Source organism: Sarcophilus harrisii, chromosome 4 (genome assembly GCF_902635505.1).
Source record: "Sarcophilus harrisii chromosome 4, mSarHar1.11, whole genome shotgun sequence".
Classification (NCBI taxonomy): domain Eukaryota; kingdom Metazoa; phylum Chordata; class Mammalia; order Dasyuromorphia; family Dasyuridae; genus Sarcophilus; species Sarcophilus harrisii.
The window spans coordinates 384500751-384525842 of NC_045429.1; the positions used below are offsets into that span (position 1 = coordinate 384500751).

Sequence of the window (25092 nt, forward strand, 5' to 3'; positions counted from 1 at the left end):
ATTATGACAATCTTACCTGAAATTGCCATATTCCTATATATTAGGTAGAATTGAAATGGAGTAAGATCTGATTCTTTTTGTTTGTTTGTTCCTTTATTTATGTCTTTTAAAAGAGATTTATAACGCATTAAATCTTTTTTTTTTAACTTTTCTTTTTGAGAATCCAGACAAAGTTGCCATTTTTAGGGTCTATACCTATGATTTAATTGGTGTAAAGAAGCTTTTCCACAGCATAGGGTCTACAAAGTTTTCATGAATTCTGAGAGGTTAAAGGACATGATCAGTATGTGACAAAATGGGATCCCAGGCTTCCTAATTCCAAATCATCCCTTTATTTAAATATGCTAAGACATGATCTTCTCTTTGTAGCAGAGACATGTCCGGTTGGCTATAAGGTAGCATAAAGAAGCAAAGTATCATGATGAATATTATGCTGGACTAAGACAACTTGAGTTTGGATCCTGTCTCAGATACCTGGTACCTGTGTGTCCTTGAACAAACTCCCTCAGCCTCAATTTCCTCATCTGTAAAATAAGAGTATTAATAGTATCTACCTGTCATTGTGAGAATCAAGTGAAATAATACATGTAAAGCTTTTTCCCAATTTTAAAGCATTTATAAATCTTTATCAAAACTAATAGGAAAGTGGACTAATAATTAATAACTAATGGAGGTGCTGGGTGGACTGAGGATGGGGTACCTTTATATTGGACTATTATATTCCAGTGCTAGAGACAGGATCACAATGGAAAACTCTAAGGTCAAAGTAATAGACACTGCTCTGATATCTACAGTTCAACTTACTTAAGAGCAAAGTCATGATATTCTATCTCCCATTTCTAGAGGGGGAAAAAATATGGACTCTATTATGTTCCTTATTGTCGGCCCTTCTACAGATCCCAAAGCCACAGCAGACAAGTTCTTGGGGGAAAAAAATGACCTTGAGTAAAAGCCATTTCCCTCCCAAATCTGAGCTTAATCATCAGCTTTAAAAGGTGAATTTTAAATAATAAGAAAAGAAAAGAAAGCAATTATGAAAAGTACTCCTGGGCAAGTTTCCTAAGTTTTACTTACCAGTTTGAACACAACTTTGCCAAGAAGTCTGACAGAGTCAGGGGGAAACTTGGGTTCTGAGCTCTTAAGGCATTTACATTCTCGCTTGTGATCCTGCCAAGCTTGTTTCTGTTAAAACAAGAGAGGAGGGGGGGTAAGAAGAAACATACATTGCATCAAAATTTAAGCATAATTTATAATTTATATATAGTATAAAAGAGTCACGGTAGTCATGTAATTTCTACAACCTGCATATCTATTAACGTCAAAACAGAAAAGAGAAGGGAACACTTAAGCTCTGTTAATGACCCCAGGATGAAATCTTCGCCAACTGTGCAATTACTCAGGTGTGGAATTAAGAGAAGCCTCTACTCCACCTTTGTCCCTGAACTCATCAACTAGTTATTATCTACTGATGGAGGCCAAAGGAAGTGGCTAAGACTTCCTTACTAAATTTTACTGACAAGTGGAGTTTTTTCAGCTTCACAAAATAAATAGTATCAGAGGATCCAAAACTTGGCCAGATGTTAGAGTTCATCTACCCCAAGTCTTTCATTTAAAAAATGAAGAAACTGATCCAAATAAGTGAAATTACTTGAACATCACATATAAATGACTCAATATACATAGTTTTCAAACCTTAAAGTGCTATATGATTATTTATTTTTAATTCATAGCAAGTAGATGGCAGATGGGAATGGAACTCAAGTCTTCCAAATTTTTTAGAGTTGGAAGATTAAAAACATGTTTTCCCACTATATTATGCTGTAATAATAGATTTTTAATGAAGGCAGGCAAATATTCTTAGTGCCTTGATCAATAATTACTTATTGTCTACTATATGCATTGCAAACATCAGTTAGATGGCACCATAGTGCACAGAATGCCAAGCCTCATATTCCTGAGTTCAAATGACCTCAGACACTTACTAGCTGGATGACCCTGGGCAAGTCACTTCATACTGTTTGCCTCTGTTTCCTCATCTGTACGGCAAACCCTTCTAAGATATTTGCCAAGAAAACCCTAAATGGGATCATGAATCATCAGACATGACTGAATACACCTGAACAACAACACAGAAGGACATACACATAGGAATGGATATAAATACATACAAAAATACAAAAAATGAAGCAATCCCTCCTCTCAAGGACGACAAGTACATATAAAAAATAAAGCAGATTCAAGAAGAAAACCAACTGGAGAAAATAGCACTTAGCATGTATTAAACAGCCAGATTAAGTATAAACCTCATAGATGAATAACTAATTTGCAGCTCTATAGAATTTGAAGACAGGGCTAAAAGGTAATGCTACCTAAGTAAGGTATATCTATGATAAGGAAAAGCTACTGAACTCAGATGGCCAAGGAGGAAGTCCATTCTTCCATGCTGCAATGTGAAAACCATCTTACAATTGCATCAGCAGAACCTAATGCAGTTTGAAACCATTATACCAGCTAGTTTATTCTATGGTTTTGTTTTCTATAAGCCCAGAAGGTCAAATGAGATAATATTTCTCAAGCATTTTACAAACATTAAAGTGCTATATAAATGCTAATTTATTATTATTTTAACTAATAGAATAGCTCACATTTATACTATATTTTAAAGTTTATAAAACATTTTCTTTATAACTCTATGAGGTATGAATACATTATCATCCTTGTCATCATTATTCATATTTTACTGGGAAAAAATCCTGGGTCTCAGACCAGTTGAGAGTCTTTTCCAAGATATCAGTCAGTAACAGATCCAAATCTTGAGCTGACAGCTCAATCTAGGTTTGTTTCCATTAAAACCAGAATTGCTTTTGTAATACCAAAAGAATTGATGAAGAGTCAACGCATTAAATCTAAAATTATCTTTTCTGTGGTTAATGACAATGACTCTGAAAGGTAGCCATCTATAAAAAGTAGAGCTTTGTTTCATATGAATATGCCTAATTTTATATAACAGATATAACATTCCTGAAAAAGTATATGTAAATCAAATCAAAAAATTTTATGCACTAGATGAACAGTATTTCAAAAAAAAACTGTGACAAAGACCTTTTTTAAAGCAAAGGAAAACAAAGAATTAATTTTATTATTCCCTTATTATTTATTTATTTATTATTATTTTTATATTATTTATTTATTATTAATAATAAATAATTAACTTTATAAGTTCAGATCTCTTCATCAAATTTTCTTTACATCAAGTATTTATTTAATCTAATTCAATCCAAGAAACATTTATCATACTTTCAACCTTGTGCCTAACATAAGACTTTGCACATATGGAATGGATTTTTTGAAAATTTTATTTGAACCTGGCACCATTTAGCTGATTCAATAAGAAAGTGAGGAACTGGAATTAAAATCTCCTCCATTCCTCAAAATAATAATTTCAAAGATCATTTTCACTAAAAGAGAACATAAAAACTAACAATCCTACTTCTTCAGCCAACCAACCTATGACTGATCTTGATTACATACAGAAGAAAGAATTGGTGAGATGTTAAGATAGGAATAAAAGGTCATTTTTATCTCTCTCTTTCTTCCAGTAAAATGACATTGCTATCTTAACCTTTTTCTTTTCCCATAAACCAGATCATTCACAGTTCAACAATCTACTCAAAGGAATGGAAAAAAAAAAGTAATTCTGAGCTGAGCTCAAAAATTATAGTCACCTCTGGCTACCAGACTCATGAATTCATAGAGGTTTATTCTCTCCCTGATTAATGGTTTTACTTCTCACTCTTCCCAGAACAAAAGGCTCATCTTCAAACAGCATTTCTTAAACAGAAATTATTCATGAATCAAAGAACCAGAGAATCTTAGAGGTTGAAAAGATCAACCACAAAGGTGGGATGAATGGTGAGGTAGTCTCAACTTAAGCACTTTCCATTTATTGGATTCCTTCTCTCTTTTTACAACTAGTAAATAGCTCTAATTATCTAGTACATTTTTTCTTCTTTTGCTGTTCAGTCATTTTTTCAGTTATGTTCAACTCTTCATGTCCACTTGGGGTTTTCTTGTCAAAGATGCTGGAATGGCTTCACCATGTGAATCTAGAAAATTGTATCCTCACTACCTATCTCTGAACTAATATTTTTTTGAGTACCTACTAAAAGCATGGAATTCAACTGGGAAAACCCATGTAAGAATGGACATAGACAGAATAAATCAATCAAATTACCTCAACTAAAGTAAGTCAGTCTTCAAATTCTATGCCCTAGAACCCCACCCAGCTGGGAAATGTGTAACTGAATCAACAGAATCACTGATAAAATGAGGAAAGTTCTTATCAATTTAGATGTCTCAGATGAGTCACTAGAAGAGCAATGTGGTGTTCTTCTTTTTTTTATAATATAATGGTTCTCTGGGAGCAGGTTTCTTGGGGAAGTTTTCTGGAGGCAGCCTTAGTTTCAGTTCAAAGTAATAATCATTTCAAATGCAGCCAGGAGTTAAAAATCCAATCTTTTATTGTCTCTTCCAAAATAGCCCGGTTAGTTTTCTTAGAGGCCTATCTCCCTCCTTGATTCCAAGAGCTCTTCTTGCAGCTTGTCTTTTTGCTCTTCCAGCTTCTGCCTCTAGCTCAACTCTGACTCCTGGAAATCTTCTGAACTGACTGACTGACTGACTGAAGCTCTTTTTATGCTCTTTTAGAGGTATAAACTCAAAGATTGATTCCTCCTCTGAGAGTGGGATTATGGGAGGTGTGAATTTGGATATCTCACACTGAACCCTGAAATCTCCCAAACGTGTGAACTAATGTGTGAGCTAATGTGTGAACTCTCAAAGGTGTTAACTTAAGCATTGTTTCTATCAATATTAGTGACTTAACACCTTGTAAGGATTTGCTCTAATGTGTGAACCAATAAGCATTGTATCAATTCCATTGAGTTAACACTAGGATTCTAACAAACAAGAAATGAAATAGCACAGGGAAAGGCTTTAAATTGTTTGAATAAAACTTAGCCAAGTCCAATGGGTCATTCATAAAATATCCAGCCAATTTGGGCCCCAGAGAGATATGGAGTTGAGTAAGCTCTGACAACAGATGAAAAAGCCATCTATGAGAAAGAATCACTTTGGATGTAGAGTCAGAAGAAAGTGGCTCCAGTTTTAATTTGGACCTGTTCTCCCTTTCCCTGGTCAGAAAAGAAACTTGCAAACTAGAGAACTTCCCTTCTTCCTATCAGCATTCTAGAGAATATTCCTGGAACAGCTGAAAGTAGTGATTGCTTCAGGAGTTAAGCAGATGGATTACAGATTCATAACTCTACAAAAAGTACAACAAAAAATTATACCATATCTTAAAAGAAAATCTTGAAAACCCCAGCAAAAGGAATTTCCAGCTGCTATGAGATGCCTGCTTATGCTCTCTAAGTCTGCAGCCAATCTTCCCTTGTATCTTCCCTTCCTTTGTAGAAGAGATATCAAAGACTTTTGAAGGATGTTTTTGAACAATTGGTTTTTTTATGAGTATCCCTTTCTAAAAGCTATGTAAGTCTAGGTGACTAAATGATAGCCACTAAAAATCAATGAGATTTCATGAGATATCGTATTTTTAAAAAATAACTTCCCCTAAAGCCCATCAAAATGACTCTTAAAACCCTGAGAGGAGATTTAGTAGCTACAGTCTGGGACTCAAATGATGTATGTGAACAGAAATTTGGGATAATTACTCAGAATAGTACCTGCCTTCAAGGAGCTTGTATTCTACTGGGGTCAACAAGATTTAGGCAAGCATGTGAATGATATCTGAGGAGGAAATGAGCACTAATATGAAAAAAAGAAACCCACAGGAGATGGCAAAGCTCGAAGGAAGACAACATTTCAAAAAGGTTAAGGAAGGAGAGCATTTCTGTCATAGGACACAAAAGGCTCCTATGTGACAGATGGAGTACTAAGAGCAAAGAACAGCCAAAAGGCTGCTTTTGTTAGAAGGGAAAGTTTGTGAAGGGAATAAATGTGTAGAGAGTATGTATGTCTAAGGAGAAAATAGAGTAACACACAGCTTGGAGCCAAAGTATGAAGGACTTTCCTTGTCAAGCTAAAGAGTTTGTACATTAATCTAAAAGCAATAAGGAGCAATTGAAGTTCCTTGAGCAATACAATGACATGATCAAACATGTTTTAGGGAAGCTACTTTGGTACCTGTGGGAAGAATATATCAGACTAGGGGAAGAGAATAGAAGCCAAAAGTCCTATTTCCAGCAGGCTACTGTTATAATAGTCTAGGTTAAAGATGGTGTGGGCCTTAACAGTAATATTGTGATGAGGAAAACATTTTGTAAACTATAAAGTGCTACTTAATTGGGCATTATTATTAACCATTCAGGGTTGTAGCTTTTTTGTCTTCCTTAGTTGGCTTCTAACTATGCTAAATTCTATTCTTATTGGCAAACATACTACGTAATGATCTCTAATTAAAACCTAATGAAAATGAAATCTGGAAAAAGTCCAAAACCCAAGGCCATTGTCTCTGCTGCTTGATAATCATTGGATTATCATTATACTAAACATAAGTGATATCGGAAAAAAAAAACTGATGATCTAGTTTCTTCCCTCAAATCCTGCAAAACATCTGGAAGCAAACAGTTTTCATTGGTGCCTAATGAACGCTCCACAAAGTTAGCATTCAAGAAGTGCCACTGACTGGTTCTTGTATTTTCTTATACTCAGATCAAAGACATGTTTGAGCATGGAATTCACCTGTGCTAGGAATTTATTAAACATTTTAACTCTGAAAGATACAATATGGAGGCACCTAGATGATACAGTGGACAGATTGCTTGGGACTAAAGGCAGGAAGACCTGAGTTCAAATCTGATCTCAGGCACTTAATAGCTGATTGACCTGGAAAGTCACTTACCCTCCATTTGCCTCAGTTTCCCCATTTGTAAAATGGGAATAACAACAGATTCTACCATTTAGGGACTGTTGTGAGGATCAAATAAGATTTGGAAGCACTTAGCACAGCACCTGGCACACAGGAGGCACTATGTATCACTATCATCATCATCATCATTATTATTTATCATTATGATTATGATTATCATTATTATTAGTTATCATCATTATTATTATTTAAACAAATAACCAGATATGGAATAATTTAAAGAGAGAGAAAGCACTTAATAACTAGATAGGTCAGGACACATAGTTAAGCCTTGAAGAAAGCAAGAGATTATAAAAGGCAGAGGTGAAGAGGGAACGCATTCCAAGAATTGGGCCAGTTTCTGCAAAGACAAAGGCAGGAGTCAGAATGCCAAGTTTGGGATATTGCAAATAGACTATTTTGGCTGGAATGCATGGTGTGTATTGGGAATAGTGTTCAGCAAGTCTGGAAAGGAAAGCAAGAGTGAGTCAGATTGTAAAGGGTTTTCAATGCCAAGTTAAAGAGCTTGCATTTTGTCCTGAAGGCAACAGGGAGTGTAGAAAAACTAAAGAATAAATGGAGAGTCCACTGTTACATCCTAGAAAGTGCCAAAAAAACTTATACTTCAAAAGTTCACCACCTACAGGATGCCTTTCATCAAGGCAAATTCTCAGGCACTCAATGTTACATCTAGAACACCAAGGTTATAGCAACCACTACTGCCAACTCACCTAGAACCCAAGAGCCTTTGTCAGCCATAGGGAAGGCCAGCTAATATGAAAGAATGAAAGCAACTTCAGAAAGCTTACTGAGTTGCCACAGACTCAGAGCACAGAAATGTTACTAGTTAAAGTCTTACAAAGCATGAGCGAGCTAATGACAAGGGACTTTGAAAAGTGGGGGAGGTGGAGTGGAAAGCAAAGGTTTGCTTTTTACATGATTCCAAAATGCTTTTCTTTAAGATGACAGCCTAGAGTACAAAAAATGGCTAGCCAAAAGCCTCCAACAGAAATCAAATAGTTACCACACAAATAGACAAAAGTCTTTCATGTGGAAAAAGCATACTTAAAAAAAAAAAGTAAATGTAGACTCATTGCTAAATAAGCAACCTAACTAAAAGATTTCTCAATTAAATTAAATAAAATCAAAGCTTTTTTTTGGCTAGTGTTCTCTGATCTACAAAACTTGAAGAATTTAGGAATTTTTATTTAATCAGATAATCTAACTTGGCAGATAGTCCATAGTGATAATTTTAAATTATGCCATATGCTAACATTCACAGATTATTTTCCCCAAAATCAATAGCAAGGTGTCACTGTTACAAAGGCATATTTTATTTAGTTGTATAATTGCCACACACACACATTCAATATGAGGTGTTGACCTATCAATCTCCTAACCAATCCAGACAGAGATTTCAAAATATTAGATGATTAACCAAATGAATCCCACTCAAAAAGTTGTCCCCAGGTTTGGGAGAACAAAATCATTGCCCTTCACCTCCAAACCGATAAGATATTAAAAGTATTCATGTAGAACCAAGGAAGTTTAGTGCATTTCTTTAATCCAAAATCTACAACCCAACCTCATTGTCTTTACTGGAATGAAAACAAAAGGGAAAACAAAATTCATATTCCTGCATGGAATTTATCCAGGTGTTAGATATGACATCCTTCTTAACCCACTAAACCACGTCTCCCTCTTCCATGGCCCTGTATCTACACAACTTCATCCCTCTCCTCTTTTATAGCAAACCTACAGATAGTAGAAAGCAAAGGCCTAGGACTCTATGCTATATCCTGGGGTTTGGGGGAGAGAATCTTTATGATGGAATGGTCAATCTAGGCCTCCACACATCCACTCCCTTATAAAACAGAAGAATCTACTAAACACTTTCAGGACTTTCTCTACTATATGTGGATGAAGGGGAAGAATTACACAGTATTACTATAGATATAACACTAATCTCACTAATCTTCTCTTCTCCAATCACCCCAATTAAAAATTAATTTGTTAGTGAGGTAAAGTTTTTCCTTCCCCTGGTATAAATATTGCTATTCATAGAAATATATAACACTTTCTTCTTGTGTATGCAAAAACACAGAAAAGCATTTGAAACCAACTAGAATGTCAACATGCTTTTTTATTATTATTATAGATTTTTATTTACAAGATAGGTAATTTTTCAGCCTTGACAGTTGCAAATCCTTTTGTTCCAATTTTTTCCCTCCTTCCCCTCACTCCTTCCCCCAGATGGCAGTTTGACCAATGCATGTTAAATATGTTAAAGTGTAAGTTAAATACAATATATGTATACATCAACATGCTTTTTAATAGGGATTTCTTCCCAAAAGAAAGCCATATTGTTATAATCTATCATGATGGCAGCAATCACAGAGGTCTTTCCCAGTTGTAAGGAACTGAATTCACCTCAAGAACTATCTACATATCTTTGAGACTGAAATCTTCAGGTCATGTCCATCACTGTCTACATTACTTTGGAAATACATGTTCTCTGGCTTTTCAACAGTAAAAGATCCAACACTATAGCACACACAACCCCTAAAGGAAATAGGCTCAGGAGCTCCTAAGAATTCTCTTAGGAGTCCAGAACCATACTTATGATTTCATGTTCTTTCCTCCATTAGACTGTAAATTCCTGAAAAGAAAGGATTGTCTTTTGCTTTTATTTTTTTATATCCATAGCAATTGGCACAGGGCCTGACATACAGTAAGCACTTAATAAATATTTATTGAATTGAACTTGAAATCTTCATTGAAATTCACAAAGAGCTTCAACGAATCTTCCCAGAGTACCTCAACATTAAAAGGGGTACACTACTGAATTAAATATCTATTGAATAGATACATAGCTAATGGACTCAAGATGCAGAATAAGACATACTCTTATATACATTCATTTATGGTTTTGTTGTTGTTATTGTCTGACTACACATGTTACAAGAGCTTTGTTTTTCTTTCCTTTTTTTTCAATATGAAAAGGGTAGGATGAACAACAGATGTGGAGATAAAGTAGACAAAGAAAAAGAAAAGAAAGAAAAAGAAAAGAAAAGAATCCCTGAAATGTTTTAATGCACAAAAGAGAAAATACAGCCAGAAAAAGTCACAAGCAGGAAGGACAACTTGAAAAATTACATAGTAAATTCATTATATATTTAGAAAGAAAAGTGAGCTGTACATACATAGATTTTTAGTTTCATGTACAATCTCTTTTTTTGTTGTTGTTCTACTATGTATATGGAATTGCCCATTTTATTTTGTATGTGTTAAGCTTAGAATGAAAACATTGTTAAAAGAAATATAACAGAAATATCGTCTCTTTTATAAAAATAGAACTCAATTTAAAACACCCACAAAGATAACAAGTTATTATTTTCTGGGCTTCAAAACCATATAACTCCTGGGTGTAATATTGGCTACTCAAATTCAACATGTCTAAAAAGGAAATCAACATCTTCCCCCAATGTTGCCCACTTCCTCCAATATTTTTTCTTTTTGTTAGTGTCACTCCCACCCTCCCACTCTCTCAAGACTAAAACTTTGGAATCATTCTTGTATCTCCCCTCAGTATCTCCACACATCTAATTAGCAGACAAAAGGTTGGTTATTTCTGTCAAACATTTATCAAGCACTTACAAGATGCCAGACAAACTTGCTTGTGTCTTTTTATCTAGACTATTACAAAAGACTCCTTTTATTTTATCTTATATCCTATCTCCAATCAAATATTTTCATCCTTTCCTGTCATTCATTCCTCTCTACTAAAAACCATTAAGTAGCTCAATTTAATGCAATGCATCCATTAAAATGTGCAGGCATTTATTAAGCACCTACTATGTGCAAGGCACAAAAAAACAATCACCATCTTCCAAGATTACAAAAACATATTTTGTATTCTTTCCCAGTTGTAAGGAACTGAATTCACCTCAAGAACTATCTACATATCTTTGAGACTGAACTCTTCAGGTCATGTCCATCACTGTCTAGATTACTTTGGAAATACACGTTCTCTGGCTTTTCATCAGTAAAAGATCCAACACTATTGCACACACAATCCCTAAAGGAAATAGGCTCAGGAGCTCCTAAGAATTCTCTTAGGAGTCCAGAACCATACTTATGCTTTCATGTTCTTTCCTCCATTAGATTGTAAATTTCCGAAATGGAATTATTATTCCTTTTGGATACTTTTTCACATATATTTCACATATTATAAACATTCTAGATAAATTTATTACTATGTGGCCCCATTTTTCATTTTGTTTGCTCTCATTTCTATTATTAATCAGTTAATCATTGAACAATATTAACTCTATGGTTATATTTATCAAGGAATCTTATATGACCCTAACACTGCACAAGAGACATCTTGTCAGAGGAAAACTTGTAACATTGTGTTCTGCTCTACTTAGTGAAATATCTCTTTGTAGAAGGTGAAAAACAAAGAAAAGAATTAGACATTTAAACAATTAAAACATCTTATCCAATTGTCTGAACTTTTAAGGCAATCATAGCTATAAAATTATCAAGCATTTTACATAATACTTAGAAGTTTACAAAATGCTTTCATGTTTTGGCATTTGAACATCACAACAACTGATAGAGTTATCCTTATTTTACAGATGAGGAAACAAAGGCTAGGATTAAGTTATTTGCCTAGAATCACCTAGCTAAGTATCTGAGATTTGAACTCAAGTTTTTAGCATGATATACATTGCACCACCACCACATTGCCTCATAAACTGTAACTGGAAAGATGTGATCTGCTACAGTAAATCATTTTGAGGAGCTTCCTGAAAAGCAGCTGAGACATTGTGGCTAAATCCATAACCTCTAAATTATCTCAAAATATCACAAATGGGTCAAAGAAAGAGGAAAAGAAAGGAATCATCAAAAAAAAAAACCTGACAGAAATCTAGGAGAGAGACTTTAGAAAAGAGTAAGGGGAAAAATAGATCTTACTACAACAAAGAAATGCTAAGGAATCAAAGAAGGTAAGAAGAAAGCTATAAAAAAGGGAATGAATAAAACTGTCGCATCTATAACTCCAGAAAAGTGAATGGCACTCTACATTCCTGACATTCACTTTCATCTTAAAGAGAAAAATTAGAGCTCTCAGAGAAAATTTGGAATATAGAACCAATTATTTAGAACAGTAGTTAGGAAAACTGAATAAACTATTGGATGTCTGAGAAACAGGGAATGGAAGCAACAGAACGCAAAAATATATAAAAGTAAAGTCAAAAGACAACAGAATTGAAAGAACACATGAAATTATTACAAACCAAAGCATCTTACCTTGAAGACAGACTTAGCAAAGCAATCAAAGAATCACTGGCTCTAAGAAAATCACAATGAAACAAAAAGTCTGAATACAATTTTATTTCAAGAAAGAATAAAGGAAAATTGTTCAAAAAATTGGAACCAGAGAGAAAAGCATAGATTTATAGAATATGGGGAAGGCAGAATCGGTGCAACAAGTTTCTCTGATAAAGGTCTAATTGAGTATTCCACAGAGCTATGTCTTAGGCTTTCTTCACCCTAAATCATTCCCCTTGGTGATCTTATCATGAATTCAATTATTTCTACATATGTGATTTTTAGATCTACTTATCAACCTTCCTTTTAATTTTTAATTTTCCCCATTCCAACATAAGCTCCTTTAAGACAGAGACTGTCATTCTTTCTGTTTTTATCTGTATTCCCAGTGCTTGGCACGGTGTCTGAGCCATAGTAAGTTCTTAATAAATGCTTACTGAAACTCTGAAGAATCATCTCACAACCATCAGATCAGCAGAAATGACAAAAAAAGAAAATGACAAGTGCTGGAGGAGCTGTGGGAAAACAGGTATACTAATAATGCATTACTGTGAATTGGTCCAGCCATTTTGGAAAGCAATTGAAAATTTGGAGAGAGAAGAAAACAGGCTTTTTTGAGGGGAATGGAAGATAATGGTAGAAAAAGTCTGGAAAATCTAAAGTAGATCTCAGAAAGAGATGAAAATATGGATAACGTGGGTATTTTTCTTAAAATGATGGTTCTGGAAGTAACCAGCCAATCAGTCTGGTCAGGGTCAAACCATATTTCCAGTATAAATAGAGGAGTAAGGGTGAGGAAGTTACTGTGGCAATGTAGAAATGATGAAAGGAACTAATCAATCAGAAGCTCAAAACTGAGTTAATTAAAATAAATAAATCCTTTCAAAGTGGGAACTAGCTCTGTTGAAGTTATATGACAATTGGCAAGCCACTTAATCTTGAAAATCTCTTCTGGAAATGAGAAATAATAACAGCAATAGTCCTTGTGATTGTTGTGAGGATACAATGAGAAAATATGTGTAAAGCATCTAGATAAATATGAGTTCTCCTTAATATTGTACTGGACAATTCTACATGACACAATTTTACTGGTATGATTATGGTGCTCTCAGTTTCTTTTTTATCCTTTTTTAGTTGCAAAACACTAGGAATTTCTGAACCATATCGAGGGAAGTTGGAAAGCTTATCTGCAAAAGTTATATGGGCCATAGTCTCTGGCACTTTCAACTAGTCTGGCTCTTTTCCTGTGCATAAGTAATCAATTATCTGGCTACAACCATATTGTAATCTGCCAAATACAGGAGCAAATTTATTTCTTAGTTTCAGGGGAAAATAAGCATGGACAGAAGAATAAAAATCTAGAGCACAAAGAAGATGCAATAGGACGGCAAAACAGATAACAGCACCATCTCAGAAGAATCAAAATAGCAAGTGATCCTAAGCACAATGGAAATATATCTTTACTCTAAAAACACAATCAAGACCATCTTTGACCAGAAAAGGAGTTTAACTCATCATATAATAAAAACAAGGAATAACTTCACTGATATCCATGTCATCCATAAAATGTTAAGAGAAGATCCTAAAAAGGGGTTGTTAACCTAGGGTTCATAGACCTCCAATGGGCCAAGCACAGATTTCAGTGGAACAACGACCTTGGATTAGAAAAATATATATATATATATATATATATATATATCTTTAGTTTTACTAATCTCTAACTAAAATTTACCATTTCTTCAATTAAAAATGAAAGCAACAAAATATTATTCTGAGAAAGGATTCATAGCATCTCTGCTTCCTGGATTCTTTCAGGTCCCAGATAAAATCCTACCTTCTATAAGAAGCTTTTTTTGATCCTCCTTAATGCTAGTGCCTTTTTAATGCCTAATGTCTTTTCTCTATTGACTTTCTCCAATCCATTCTGTATTTATCTTGTTTTTACATATATGCTTTCATGTTGTAACTCCCTTTAGACTGTGAGCTTCTTGAGAGCAGGAATTATCTTTTACCTTTTTGTTGAAAGGAGGGTAACCCTTGATGTATAAGCACACTTTCTGGAAAATAAAAAGAGCTTAATCTGTATTTCCTGACTGATTAACCAGTCAACATCAAAATAATCACTGACAAAAATGGTTAAGATTTTCTTCCCCAAAAGAAAAGTATCTTGTAAGAGGGTAGATTCTGGATGACTTATTAAAGGATACAGACAGGAACTAGACAAGATATAAGGTCGTGGGGTATATATAACCTGTGCCAGGAGAGAGTGCAATCACAAAAAAAAGATGATATACCACTAAGCTATCAAAATATCCCACTGCAATAGCTCTGAGAAATAATGACAGTTTTCAACAATAATGATAAATCAATGTCATCAGTACAGTAAATGCACAAAAAAAGAACAGTATTCATTACATCAATTCTATTAAAAATATTTAAGACATGCTGTATGCAAGACACAGCTACTACTGTCAGGGCTGAGAGATTAGCAAAATGGGAAACCTACTCTCCAAGAATTTGTATTCCAGTAGAGAATATACAAGTAACTATAGAACAAAATAAAATACAAAGAGTCCTTTAAGAGAGGTATACACAAAATGTTTTGGCTTTCAGAGAAAAAGCATCACAGCTGATCAGTGAGTTCAGGAAAAGCTTCATAGAGAAGATGGCATTTGAGTTAGGTCTTCAAGGGGCTGACCTTTCAGAGATTGGATCACTGGAAGGAGTATTCACACTGAGAAGTTCAAAGATCCATATTTCTAGACAGAGGCAAAGGCATCAATATTAAAGGCAAGAATGAAGATAAAAGAAGAGAGAAAAATTAATGGAACAAAATAACTGAAGTAGAAAGAGAGAAAAAAGAGGAAAGGTGGAGAGGTCAGCCTTGGTAAAGAAGAAACCATCTTCCATGCAGCTACCCAAATAATATTACTAAAACATACATATGACTAAGTCACTCTACAGATCAAGTTCCTCTTGCCTCTAGGATGAAATAAAACTTCTATTTGGTATTAAAGTACAAGTAGTCTGACTCTTGTGTACTTTACCAGGCTTACTGAACATTACTCTTTCTTATGTATTCTGTGAATGAGCTAAATGGGCTTGACTGTATTCCCATTCTAAAACATTCCATCTTCCATCTCTACTCCTTTGCAAGGGCTGAACCACATGGCTGAAATATATTCTTCTCTAACCTACTTCTCACAGAATCCTCAACTTGCTTTAAAACTCAGCCCAAGTGATATCTCCCATAGGAAGTCATCCTGATTTCCCCAGTTGCTAGTGTCCTTCTCCTGTAAATTGCTTTATATGATTTGTATTTAATTTTCCATGCATATGCTGTTGCCCCCAATAGAATGTAAATTCCTGAAGACAGAAGCTATTTTTATCTTTAAATCCCCATCTCCTGGAACAGCAATTGACAACATTGTAGATGCTTTTAACAATGCTTCTTGATGGAAGGAAATATACAGATAGTTTTTGAAATAAAGAGGCAAACTGGTTGAGTCACCATAATAATGAAATCGTCTGCTGAGATTAAGGGAGGTAGGCAGCAGATGGGGTTGAGAAGACTATGAAAAGACTAAAAGGAAATGTGACAGTGAGCCAACAAAAGACAACTAAAAGTATTTTTGGAGTATTGATGAGGGCTTGTCAAGAAAAGTTAATGAGAGAAGAGATAAACCACACACTTAAGACTTTTCTTTTAACTTGCATCCTCTCCCAAGAAAGCTCCAAGGTCACATTGTGATTAAACTCCAAGATCAAGCCCCTATGATCACACCTGGTATTCCTAGATAAATTAATTTACAATAGTGTCTTATAATATACACTAATAGTCCACTGCAAAATGTACTAGGAGATAAGTCTTATTGCGCTAATAGAAGAGAAATTTCCTATATAATAAACTTACAATGGTTAAATAAGAACGTGGCCCTTGCAGGAGGCAGAGAAATCTCTGCTAGTTGTGTGTGTGTGTGTGTGTGTGTGTTTATATGTATGTGTGTTTCCTACAGGGTTGTCTAATGGAAAATAAATGTTCCATATTCTTTCATTCAAATAATGATGCATATATAACTGCAGGTTGTCAAGTGGAGAGAACTGAAAATCTGGGATCCTCAAAAGAAAAACAATTAGGTTAAGCAGGGCATCTGACAGCTACAGGTGGTTGACAAGAATGAATTAAAACCTAGCTTAAAATCTCTCCAGAACTGAAAATACATGGCAGATATTCAGGGACAGTGGGCAGAAAAGACACTATGCTTATCTTTTGAAAAGCTTGCTGAATACTAATCCAATCCAGGGATGCTGTGTCAAATGAAGAAATAGACATCTTATTGATTTTAATTAAAATGACAAAATAGATATCAGAAGAACCATGGTAGAAACAAGTTCAAAGTACAGGTGTATAGCAGTTATATGTGGCACTGCTATTTGAATGAAATAAATGGGACATTTATTTTCCATCAAACAATTCTGTAGAAAATAGACATAAAAACTCTCTCTCCCTCTGTTTCTGTTTCTCTCTCTCTCTCTCTCTCTCTCTCTCTCTCTCTCTCTCTCTCTGTCTCTGTGTGTGTCTTTGTGTCAGCCTTTCTCTCTTCTCTTCTCTTCTCTCTCTCTCTCCCTCTCTCTCACAAACACACACACACACACACACACACACACACACACACACACACACCACAGATTTCTTTGCCTCCTATAAGAGCCACATCCTTATTCAACCATTGTAACTCTAACATTGTGATGTCTTGACTTGTGTATGAATTGGATTTAAGTGAAGCAGATTTGAACAAAGCCATTAGTTTCTCTCTCTTTTCCACCATTACTAAAGTCCAATAGCAAGGCAAAAGCCAAGATGACTGACAATGACCCAGGATGTAATGGATAACCTTGGCGTTTTCAATGACTGCCCAAGCTCTCAATGTTCCACATCGCACATGCTACAGGTTTTTAGAGTCACAGTAAGAGTTGGGTGATAAGTAGATACCAAAAGTATGGTAATAGAAAAAAAAAGTTATTTGACTTTAAATTCCAACTCTAAGTCTTTCTAAATACATTTCAATGGGCAAGAAATTATCAAGTGGGAATTGTCTATGCCAGATTGTTGTTGTTGATCCTCCTTCATTCTCAAACAGGACTAATAATATTACAAGGATGATGTACAGACTTGCACTTGAAATTAATTTAAATGAGGCAAAGCTGCACGAAGCCATCAGCCTCATCCTCTCCTCCAGAGTCATAAATGGCAATTCAATGGCAGGAAAAAAGTCAAGATAAATAGTATATATTGTACTAGACGCTGTAGATACAAAGTCAAAAGCAAAACAGTCCCTACCCACATGGAGCTTACAAGTGAATCTTCACGTACCTATTTATCTTTCACTTAATTTCTCTGTATCTCAGTTTCCATACTTTTAAAATAAAGATGACACCTGTTAATGACCACTTCATGGGGTTCTTTTGAGGATTAAATAGCATAACACATATAAAAGGTTTTGTAAACAACATTATTCAAAGACCTATTGCACTCTTCCTTTTATTAATGGGCATGAGTTAAATAAAATGAGCAAATCAATTTCACTTCTTTAAAAAATGGCAATCATTGTCTCCTGGCCAATTGAAAAACCATTCCACATTCAAAAAAAAGCAAGAGTAAGATAGGTAAAAATAGAAGAATGAGATCTATCAAGAAAGAGAATTACAGAATCATAAGATTCTAAAAAGGCTTTAACTATGACTTCTATTCAAATGACTTAAGAACTATTCCCGTTCTCTCCTTTGAGCTCCAATTGCATAACACACTAAGGAACAATCCTAATCGGAGACATCCTAAACTTAACATGTCCTAAACTGAACTCATTATCTTTCCCTCCAAACTTCTCTTATCCAAACTTCCTTATCTTGCTAAAGGCAACACTAACCTTCCAGTCTCATAGGTCATAACTTTAGTATTACCTTCAACTCCCTACTCTCTCTTACCTCAAATATCCAATCAGTAGCTTCACCTTGCTGGTTCTCTCTTCACAACATCTCTCACAATCAACCCTATTCTCCACTCTAGTAGCTACCATCCTAGTTTAGACTCCCATCATTTATTTCCTACATTATTAAAAGAGCCTCCTAATTGGTCTCCCCACCTTGAGTCTCACCAATTTTATCCACTCTATACCCTGCCGCCAAAGTGATTTTCCTTAAGTGCCAATAGGGCCATGTGGCTTCCCTACTCAATCAATTCAAATGGCTCCTTTTTGCCTCCTGGGATCAAATATAAACTTCTCTCTTTAGCTTTTAAAACCCTTTACAATCTGGTCCCAATCTATCTTTCCAGCCTCATTGAACATTACTCTCCTTCCCTCACTCCGTAGGCTAGTCAAATGGCCTTCTCTTTTCTTTCTCATACATGACATCCATTTCCCATTTCTGAACTTTTAGACTTGCCTTCCGTATGTTTGAAATGCACTCTGCTAATTCCTGCTTTATATCATCCTTTTCTACTTTTAAGATGCAGTTCAAGCACCATATTCTTCCATAAAACTTTTTCTAATTCCAATTGCTAATGCTTTCCTTTCAAATTAAATTATATTCTGTTATTTTCTATAAATTGCATTTTATGATATATATTTATACACATATGTGCACATATTTACACTGTAAATTACAACTGTAAATTTGCACACACACATTGAGAGAAAGAGAAATGGAAAGAGAGAGAAGAGGAGACACACACACACACACAGAGAGAGAGAGAGAGAGAGAGAGAGAGAGAGAGAGAGAGAGAAAGAAAGAGAGAGAGAGAAAGAGATTTTGTTGGTGTTCAGTCATTTCAGGTATGTCCAACTTTTTGTGATACCATTTGGGGTTTTCTTAGCAAAGATACTGGAGTAGTTTCCCATTTCCTTTTCCCCTCATTTTACAGATAAGGAAAGTAAGGCAAACAGTACTAAGTGATTTTCCCAGGGCCATACAGTTAGCCTTGACTTGAATTCAGAAAGGTGAATCTACCTAATTTCAGGCCTGATACTCTATTCATTTTGTTATCTATCTGCATAGACATCTAAAATAGACATATATCTATAATACATATATATGTATGCATATATAATTATATACACATATCTAAATATCTATAACAAGTTACATATATATATATTTGTATGTATATATGTGTTACACATACACACACATATAAACTTGTTGTACAAAGGAGAACTTAAGTTCCTTGAGAATAGAGATTATACCTTTCTTTCTATCCCCAACAGAAGCAGAGTACCTGGCACAGAGTATATGCTTAAAAATATATATTGATGATTTCTTCATAGAACAACTCTAACAGACACATTTAACTGAAGAACCAAAACAAATTTTAAACTCTTGAATAATTTTCAATTTTATTACATTGGATAAAGCCCAATAGACAAGAGTGATGGGTCTAGAATCAGGAAGACTCAAATTCAATTCCTGCCTAATTCACTTATTAGATGTATGATTCTGGTCAAGTCATTTAACTTCTATTTGCCTTAGTTTCTTTGATTGTAAAATGGAAGTAATAATAGCACATATCTTACAGGATTCTTGTAAAGATTTAATGAGATAGTAATCGCAAAGAACATAGCATAGTGCCCAGTACATAGGAGTTGCTATATAAATGCTCATGTTCTGAATTGATACCCATCAATTGAGGAATGGCTGAAAAAAAATCACAGTGTATGAAAGTAATGAAATATTATTGTTATATAAAAAATGATGAACAGGCTGGTTTTAGAAAAGCCTGAAAAGATTGACACAAACTAACACTGAGCAAAACAAGCAGAACAAACAAGATTGGGGGATGATCAACTGTAACACACTTGGTTCTTCTCAATGATCCAAGATAAACCCAAGAAGCTTTGGATGGAAAATGCTTCTGCATCCAAAGAGAGAACTATGAAGACAATGTAAATTAACAGATGCTAAGTTCACTTTTTTTTCTTTGTTTTATTTTTCTCTCATGATTTTTCCCTTTGGTCTGATTGTTCTCTCCCAACATGATTCAAAAGGAAATATGTTTTTTCAAAATTTTAAAGTACATGCATAACCAAAATAAATAAATAGATTTAAATAAATAAATGCTCATTTTCTTCCCTTTCCCCTAATTACACAGCAAAGAATCAAAAAGTCAAATCAAAAGGGATTCATAATCCTTTGTGAATAAAGATAACCTCACTTTGTATAAATAGATGGGAGACATAACTGAACATGGCTCTACTATTTCCATCTTTATAGAAAGAGTTTTCATCAACCACTAAAGTAAACTGCAAGCCTTATTATAAAGGATGTTGGGAGACTTAAATCAAAAAATGGATATAAACCATTTTACAAACTTCTAAGAACTATATAAATACCAATCATCATTATTATTTTAACCTACAGACATCAGTCCTCCAGTCTTTTGACTTACTTCCCTAAGCTTTCTGTTGCTCAACTATTGAGCTCCAGCAGTGTTTATAGACCAATAAACCCCTATTCTAGGGTTAGTGGTAAATGTTTAGCAACCAGACCAGGGGAAAAAATAAAAAAAGAAAGAAAGAAATGCATTTTAAATTTAATTTGAATTATTAACAATTTTAAAGTGTAGGAATCAACAAAATAAATGAAAACCTGATTTGTAGTGATTGCTGATTTCTGAACTATAAAAAAGACTCAAATTTTAATTACTGTAAGCCAGTTAGATCTGGCTCCAGCACACACCTGCTTTAAACTTTCTTCTGGTTAGAACCATCTTCAAAATTAGATGCAAGCCAATCTTCTTTCAAGATTCTCAACACATGAACAATTAAACATCATTCTGAAGCAAGGCATATAGCTATTTGTGAAATGAATAAAAGAGTGTGGCTTCCTCCATTATTACTGCTTGGGGTACGGTATTCTAGAAACTGACTTATTAAATCACACTGTTAAGTGCTTACTAATGTGGGATTAATTTTCTACCCATCAAAAATGAATCAAGTCATTCCACAACTAAGCATAAAATGTAAACCCAAGTACATGATTCACATTTTTAAAGAGGTTTGTAATTATCAACATAAAATAGAGCCTCTCTCTGCTAATACAGTACTTTTAAAAAGTGTGTAAACTGCAATTTGATGCAATGCCCAGCTGCTAATTTTGCTCAGCAATTAGCTCAATTAGAAGTGCATGCATTAATGAATCAAATGAAATCCAGCAGAGGTGAAATAAAGCTCGTTGAATTTGATTGAAATTGGTTTGCTATCACCATCATTACTATTTCTTCCATTTCTTTCTCTTTTTTTTGGAGGGGAGCAGTTTGAATGCTCTGAATTAACTGATGTGATCACCTCCTCTGAGACACACAGTGGGACTATAAATTGATTCTATTATCTCCTACAAGCCAGGTACCTCCTTAGTTTATAGCTTCAGTTCACAAAGATGAATTATCTCCATTTTAAAGAGACTGAAAATGAAGAAGGGGGAAAAAATCATAAGGCCACTTTGGCTAAAACTCTCTGCTCTAGAGTATCAGAGAATATAGAAACCCAGCAGAGTTTGGTTTTGTCCCTTTGACTTCCCATAATTGAGTAGCTTCTACTTTATGATGCAGAAAAAACAAACTGCCTAAGCTACCACTAGAAGCTTCAATCTGCCTTTGATAAAGTAGGTTTTCAACAAATATATCTTGGATGAATTTTCAGTGAATATGGCAGCCAATTACATGGGAAACTGCCAGTGGTATTATGTGCAAGAGAGCTGCTGAGATGCTTTAATGGCAAAAGGAAGAGACTCAAGATTTCCACTCCTTCTGTTTTCCCTCTGGTATAACCGTGCCCCATCTATTCATCATGTTTCCAATGAAATAAAAGGATGTTGGATCCAAGATCCAAAGATACCTTGCTCAATTTAAGCTCTGCCTTACTGAGCCTTGGAAAAACAAATCAAGCAATGGTCATAAAACTGACCCTATGGGTGAGAGTCACACAGAGAGACTCAGTATTACAAATAGCCTGCTCTTGGGGATCTGAAATACACCCAGAATCCTACAGCCAGTTTCCCAACAATAAATGCTACACTAGACCAAACCAGCAAACCTAACAAGCAAACTCTGTCCCCTTAAGGTGTGCACATTATAGATTCTATGCTACCAACCCACAACTATTATATTAATTTCCCTCCCAAGTGCTTTTGCCTCCTGTTCATTACCATTCATAGCTCAGCTTGTCAGTTTAATCCTGTGCAGCTTTTTAGGTGTCCTCAATAATTACACTGTTTAATGCTATACCTTTAGGTAGAGATAAACAGAGCCATTTAAATGCATTCTTCCAGGCCATCTCAGATTCCTACACATGCTTCACAAAGATACACACACACACATGAGCTAGTCTTATTTCATCCAGTAATATTTTTCATCTCACTTGCTATTTTCCCATTATCTTCTACAGTAAATCTGACCATGGCATTATTATGGATGCCACAGTAAACAGCTAATATATGTTGTACACACATGTGCTCTATAATGAATCAAAATGACATACCCCTCCACCTTTCTTTCCTCCACTCTTTCTAATCACATAATGGCCATTTTTCTTTATTGCTCTACAGAAGGAAATAAATGACATAATAAAGATGGCTTCTTCACAAAAATGGTACAAAAAAATTCCAAATGCAACACTTCATCAGCAAAAGATATTTATGTAGTTGCCAGAATGTGTCAGAAGTAAAGCTAAAAGATTTTTGTTACAAATGACATGGTAATACTATGTTCACTATATATAGTTCTTCCTAACCTGTGATTATTACTTTAGTCACCAAATTAAATTTGGCATGAAGAAAGAAGATAAGATTTCACAAGAACTCATATTTCTTGAATGTTTTCTATGGATATAGTACATATAAAACTTTTACTCCCCCCAAAAAAAGTTAAGTATTTTTCTGACTCTATCAGAATACATAATCTAAAAACAAGAAAAATACAAAAAATGAGATAAGGAAAATATTTCAGTTTTGTTTTTGTTTTTGTTTTACTTTTTATGTCTTTTCATGGGAAAAGGATAGTGTAGATAGGGTATTTTCATTTTTTTCTCTTCTTATTAATGTTCACAAACAAGTTGGCTCTTGTACCCAATCCCGTCTTCTTGTATCTGAAGACCTTTAGTGAAGGGCAAGACCCCCCCACAGGGGTTAAAGACAAGGTTCTGGGAACATAATGAGGTTTCCAAGGAAACCGCCATTTAGATAAGAGAAGACAGAAATAGAGAAGAACTGGGAAGACAAAGGAAGGATAAAATCACCTAGCAAAAAAATTAAAAAGAAAATCAGAGAAGGAAAAAAGTCCTAGAAAAAAAAAATCAGGCCCACAACAGGCTGAAAGACCAACAAAAGGAGAGTCAAGGAGCTACTATGCATGATTGTTACCGTATAATATTGAAGTCAATACTATCCCACTCAATTTTAGTCTTGATACCTTAATGAAGTAAGATGGTATCTCAAATAGTCACTCAGGGGATTTAGACTAATAAGACTAAATTAGAGGCCTCAGATTAATGGCCTCCACAGCTTAGAATGATGTTGTACAGCAATCAGGCCCACAAGAGCTGAGGAAAATTGGTCATACCTCAAAGATTTTCTATAAATTATCAATCAATTGGAAAACTTATTTTCCTAAAATTGAAGTGAGTATGGTTTTCTATTAAATTCCTGAGGAGGAACCGTGCGAAGAGGAAGGGCAGAAAGGAGATGCTTTGGCTTTAGTCAGGTTTATGTACAGGAAAACCTTCCAAGCTTCTGGACCAAAGGTCCAGGGGAAGTTGAATTTTCTAACCCAACATCAATATCCTTGACACATCAGTAGTCAACAATAGACTTATGGTACTACAAGGATTATGCCTTAGAGGAACTTCTTGAACACCCCACAAATGAAAGAAAAGAACTTCCAAAAATCAGGAGCATGAGTTATCCCTTTTCTACTAAACTTGAAACCAAGTTTATTTGTATTTTGTATTTACTTACGTGAGCCCTCTGAAGGTATAAAATATTCAAACCTCAATAAATATACCTTTCCAAAAAGTACTTACAGCTGACTGGCAAAATTATTCTCAAACGATTATCTTTTTATGCATACCAGTGGGGGCATACGCCAAAGGTATTAAAAATGACTCCTGAGTTACTAGAACGTTGAGGGAGAGATATAGCCATGCTCTGGGGATCTGACTCATCTATAAGAGTAGAAATTGGAAAAAGTATCCTCACAGTTTACATGGGCTATAAAGAGCAAGAAAAACAATGATAATCAAATTATAGTTTATCACAAGGAAAAAAAAGAAAAGATGAATGAGGCACCATGTATACAAATTATTTCAGACTATGGTAATATTAAGTCATAAAGTAGAGCTTTCCAAATTCATTCATTCTTCATTCACTCTATTGACGAATGAATCAATCCATAAATTTCTACTAAATGTCAGATGCTAAGAACTATGAGAGTAGCTATATCTACAAAAAAAACCTATTAAATGTTCCTATCTTCATGGAATTTACATTCTAAGGGAAAACAAAATGTACACATATATTGAATGTAAGTGAAAACAAGATAATTTGAGGGGGAAGCACAGATAACTGAGGGAATCAAGAAAAGATTCATGTAGGAAATGATATCTGAGCTAAATTTTAAAGGAGGCTAGAGATTTTATAAGGAAGACTAATACTGAAAGGCAATATTCAACCACAGTCAAGTCAAAAGGCATTTATTAAGCTCCTACTATCTACCAAGTACTATGTTTAAGTTCCAGGGAATATAAAAAAAGGCAAAAAACAGTCTCTGCTCTCAAAGAGCTCAC

The 25092-nt window shown here is 34.7% G+C and overlaps 1 protein-coding gene across 1 annotated transcript in view; it reads right to left on the reverse strand.

Annotated features, from left to right (window-relative positions):
- Positions 1 to 25092, reverse strand: part of SMYD3 (SET and MYND domain containing 3) — a 961044-nt gene that overhangs the window by 757043 nt on the left and 178909 nt on the right. The window contains exon 3 of the mRNA XM_023502028.2: positions 1075 to 1182. Within this exon, the coding sequence (XP_023357796.1) occupies positions 1075 to 1182 (108 nt within the window). The remainder of the gene's footprint in view (positions 1 to 1074; positions 1183 to 25092) is intronic.